This window comes from Oryzias melastigma, linkage group LG15 (assembly GCF_002922805.2).
Source record: "Oryzias melastigma strain HK-1 linkage group LG15, ASM292280v2, whole genome shotgun sequence".
Taxonomy (NCBI): domain Eukaryota; kingdom Metazoa; phylum Chordata; class Actinopteri; order Beloniformes; family Adrianichthyidae; genus Oryzias; species Oryzias melastigma.
This window is the reverse complement of record NC_050526.1, coordinates 1,213,702-1,218,545: the sequence shown is the minus strand read 5'-3', so window position 1 is coordinate 1,218,545 and position 4,844 is coordinate 1,213,702. Positions and strand designations below refer to the sequence as shown.

At 40.7% G+C, this 4,844-nt stretch overlaps 1 protein-coding gene across 9 annotated transcripts in view; it reads left to right on the top strand.

Moving 5' to 3' along the window:
* ccdc88ab (coiled-coil domain containing 88Ab) overlaps window positions 1–4,844 on the top strand; it is a 62,937-nt gene that overhangs the window by 36,577 nt on the left and 21,516 nt on the right. For all 9 annotated transcript variants that reach the window (XM_024297393.2, XM_036215527.1, XM_024297394.2 and 6 more), the window contains 5 exons: window positions 345–528; window positions 599–729; window positions 818–1,111; window positions 3,726–3,908; window positions 4,259–4,537. In XM_024297393.2, the coding sequence (XP_024153161.1) occupies window positions 345–528; window positions 599–729; window positions 818–1,111; window positions 3,726–3,908; window positions 4,259–4,537 (1,071 nt within the window). The remainder of the gene's footprint in view (window positions 1–344; window positions 529–598; window positions 730–817; window positions 1,112–3,725; window positions 3,909–4,258; window positions 4,538–4,844) is intronic.

Below are 4,844 nucleotides of genomic sequence, written 5' to 3'. Positions count from 1 at the left end.
AAAAAAGCCTAAATTAGCCAAAAGAGTTAGCAGAATGCCATTTTAACTTTCAACTTTTGCTACACTCCAACTCCATATAATATAAAGTAACAACTAATCGACTATTAACTTAGTCGTTGACTATTTTAATAGTCGATTAGTCGACTAATCATGGCAGCGCCACTGCACACATGGAGTTCCTGGATCCTGTTTTATCATTATGGAGCTGCAGTATCATTATCCACTCTCTTTCATTGTGCGAGTCACGAAGCACGAGAAGTCGCATGAATCATTTTCCCTCAACATGCAGTTGCTTGTTTAAACGCTGCTGCAGGTGATGATTTACTCTGCTGTCTGCTCTCCAGCTGAAGGGCCTGGAGCAGGAGAACAAGCACCTGAGCCAGACCATGTCATCCCTGCGTCAGCGCTCCCAGGTCGGAGCCGAGGCCCGGGTCAAGGACGTGGAGAAAGAAAATCGAGTCCTTCACGAGTCGATCTGCGAGACGACGGCCAAACTGAATAAAATCGAGTTTGAAAGGAAGCAGCTACGTGAGTCAGGAAGTGTCTCGGCAAAAATTTAAGAGGAGATTTGTGAAAGTAAGACACTTTTTTCATGCAGGTAAGGAGCTTGAAATGATGAAAGAGAAAGGTGAAAGAGCAGAGGAGCTGGAGATTCAGATCCAGAAACTGGAGAGGGACAACGAGAGCCTTCTGAAAAAAGTCGCCAGTCTTGGAATCACCTGTGAGAAGGTCTGAGTTTTAATTCCTGAGTCGCATCTTTACCTTAGCGTCTGCACAACCTGTTAAGTTTGCCGTACTAAAAAATGATTACGTTTAGGTGTCATCTCTGGAGACGGAGAACACCGAGCTGGAAGCTGAGGGCCGCCGTCTCAAAAAGAAACTGGACGCTCAGAAGAACCTGGCCTTCCAGCTGGAGGCTCTGGAAAAGGAAAACTCTCAGTTGGAACAGGAAAACCTGGAGCTCCGGCGCTCGGCCGAGAGCATGCGGTCAGCGGGGGCCAAAGCTGCTCAGCTGGAAGCCGAGAACAGGGAGCTGGAAAGCGAGAAGAGCCAGCTGAAGCGCAGCTTGGAGCTGCTCAAAGCCTCTTCTAAGAAGACCGAGAGATTAGAGGTAAGACCAGCCAGACAACAGGTGCTTCTGCTGATGGAGTCATCAGACCAAATACAGCTGAGTCAACAACAAAAAGGGCTATAAAAATGAAAATCTGTCTAATTCATACTTCCAAAGAGATCCTGTGTCATGCTGACCAAAATAAGGATATGTTTCTCTACTAAACAATGTAATAATTTCAATTTTGTAATATTTCCCCTGAAGTGGCACCAAACTGCTTCTAGAACATGATGCCACTATATGGAGAGAATATAGTATCATCCGATGGATAGTTTTTAATATTTAACTCATACAATACATTTTGTGTGTAACTTTGTGTACATGCAATTGTGTATTCCTATGCACAAAATTACAAAATCTGAAAAAAGCACTTTAGACATGTACACAAATAAAAACAGCTTAAAACTACACAACAGATCTTTAAAAAGTACACACCAATTTCCTGATACAAACACACAAAACTGTATTTACTTCAAATCTGATGTGAGACTCTTTCATCTCCTTAAGTAAATGGTGCTAGAATGCTGGGTTATCTGGGTTTTCTTATCATCATTTTCTTATCAACTTAGATTGTAAATAATTTCTGGTGAAAATTTGACATTTCCCACTTTATTAAACACATATGCCTGGTTATTAACATAAAAATGACTAAATATAAGAGAGGTTCTGCTACAAGGGAGCAGTGAGTCCATCAGCTCTTCGCCTGGCTCTCTGGGGCAAGCAGTTAGACTTTGTTATGTTAATTATCGGGCATATCTTTTTATGAAAATGAGAAAACGTCAAGTTTTACCAGATATTATTCACAACTGAAGTTCAAAGCGGCTTATAAGAAAACTCAGACGATTTTAGCAGCATTTAAATAATTTGTTATCAGCCGCTTTGAACTTAGATGTTGAATAATATCTGGTGAAAACTCAACATTTTCCACTTTCTTAAACAGATATGTCCTCTAAATAATATAAAAAAGTCAAAAAATGTATTTTCTAAACATTCCACACTAAAGTTTCTCTATTCCCATCACTCCTTGCGGCTGCGCTTTCCCTACAGCGCCTTCGCCGCGGGACTTTTCTGCGCGCTGGCGGTGTGAGGTCGTCCTCGACACCCAGAGAGCGGACAGTCGATAAGCCTTACCCCCCGCTCTGCTCCCCGGGTGTGGAGAAGGAGCTTGTGTCGCCTGCTCCTGCTGTATAAAGGGAGGGGGGTTCTGCCATGATGGAGCGACGAGTCGATCTCTATGTCCCACTCTCTGGGGCAAGCAGGCTGTGCCAGGTCAATCTCCACACTCAGGGAGCGGAGCGTGACGTAGGGCTACTTGTAGGGCTGGGTTGAAAAAATCGATCAATTGATTTGAATCGATTAAGCTTAATAGATCAGTAATCGATTGACAAAAGATATAAATCGATTTGGCACACAAAGCTGAAGTCTGCTAGCTTGATGCTAACGTTCTGTAGAATTTCCTATAGGACGGCTAATGCTAACGCTCGGTTGACCAAAAAAATACATTGCTGATTAAATGAACATCTTACAGGCATTAATTTTCCAAACTCTTTTAAGGAAATATTTTTAAAGTAACTATTTGTGGTCTAAAACTTTGTCTTTTTTCCCTCATACTGTTGTCTTCTTCTTGAATTAAGTGTACTTCTATAACACGATCGCCACCTAGTGGCCAAACTGAAACACCCTCCAGAAGAAGCAGAACAATGTTTACAATGTTAATGATCTGAACATTTTTGGTAGAACTTCTCCTTTAGTGAATCTATGTAACACTGTATGATATTAACAATCTTATTATTTCACTAATACATTTTACAATATGTGAATTGTATCAGATTAATATAAATATATTCAAGTTAAATAATCGATTTTTGTAAGTATTTCTAAACAAATGTGTATGAATTTGAAAACTTAAAATTTTATTGATTTGAAGAATCTGAAAAAATTGGAATCTAATCGATTCAGGCTCTTGTGAATCGAATCGAATAGTTTCTGGAACTTATAACCGATACCCAGCCCTACTACTCTGTCCTCTCTCTAGGTGTCGAGGAGAACTTCACGCCGCCTGTTTGAGTCAGATTTCTGTGCTGAAGGCGCTGCAGAGAAAGCATGGGAGCGATGAGAATAGAAAAACTTCATTGTTGAGTGTTTTAAAAAAACATTTTTATATTATTAATCGGGCATATCTGTTGAAGAAAGTAGGAAAATGTCAAGTTTTCACCAGATATAATTCAAAATCTAAGTTCAAAGCGGATGATGAAAAAACTCTGATGACCCAGCATTCCAGCCGCATTTAAACGCATCATTTACACATGAAGACGTGAAAAGAGTCTGACATCAAATTTGTGCGTACTTTTTAAAGATCTGTGTGCAGTTGGTTTCAAGCTGTTTTATTTTTAAATTGTGCGTCTCTCAACTGTATTTTTTTTAAATTTCGTAATTTTGCACATGTGAATACACAATTGCAAATACACAAAGTTATGCACAAAATGTACGAGTCTCCCATCAAGAATTACGCACACACAAATCAGATGATACTATATTCTCTCCATACCACTAGGGACCAGCACAAGTAGTTCATGGAGAACTTTATTTTCTAATCTGGCCGTCCTTCTCCCAGGTGAGCTACCAGGGCCTAGATACGGAGAACCAGCGCCTGCAGAAAGCTCTGGAGAACAGCAGCAAGAAGATCCAGCAGCTGGAGGCCGAACTGCAAGACATGGAAACGGAGAATCAGACGCTGCAGCGGAACCTGGAGGAGCTGAAGATCTCCAGCAAACGACTCGAGCAGCTCGAGCAAGAGGTAAATTCATAAAATTAAAACGGGTTGTCTTCTTCTGCCAAGCGGAAACGCGTCGTTTTACTGTTGTTTTTCTAAATAGTGTTGAGACAGACTGAAAACAGCTTTGATGAAGATTAAAAATCCATCTTAAATGAAAGAATACACATTAACACTTCATTTTAACTTCGTTATTATGAAATTTCAGCCCATTTCCCTGCAGAGATGGATTATCCCAGATTATTTTTTTGGCTTTTAATCTAAACCTTGCTCACTTTGGCCAAACATTCATGTACAAGCCATTTAGACCACAAGTAATCCCATCAAATGCCGTTTTACCCATCTGTGCTTCATCACACGCCGTCCCTCCCCAGAACAAGAATCTGGAGCAGGAAAGCTCCCAGCTGGAGAAAGACAAAAAGCTCCTGGAGAAGGAGAACAAGCGGCTGAGGCAGCAGGCCGAGATCCGTGACTCCAAGCTGGAAGACTGCAACCAGAGAATCTCCTCTCTTGAGAAGGAGAATCGCACCATGGGCAAGGAGATGATTTTCTTCAAGGACTCCTGCACACGAGTCAAAGAGCTGGAGAAGGAGAACAAGGAGCTGGTCAAGCTGGGGAGCATTGATAAGAAGACACTGATGACTCTCAGAGAAGTATGTTCAGTGGTGAACACAAAACCTTTAACATACTGTAACTTTTCAACCATTAACCGATAATTGTGGGAACGCTTAGTAAGCATTAGTGAGCATGTAATCACACTCAGCGATTTCAGGAATCTTGGTATCAAAACATTCAGCTCGTTCAGAACATTACTACTTGCATTTTTGGTATTAATAAACTTAATAGTTATTGAAATATTGAGCAAAATCCATAGGAAATGAATGATAAAGCCTTCAAATTTCAAAATTTTAAGCATATTAGGAACAAGCCCTCAAAAATATTCATGGTGTTTTCATCTTT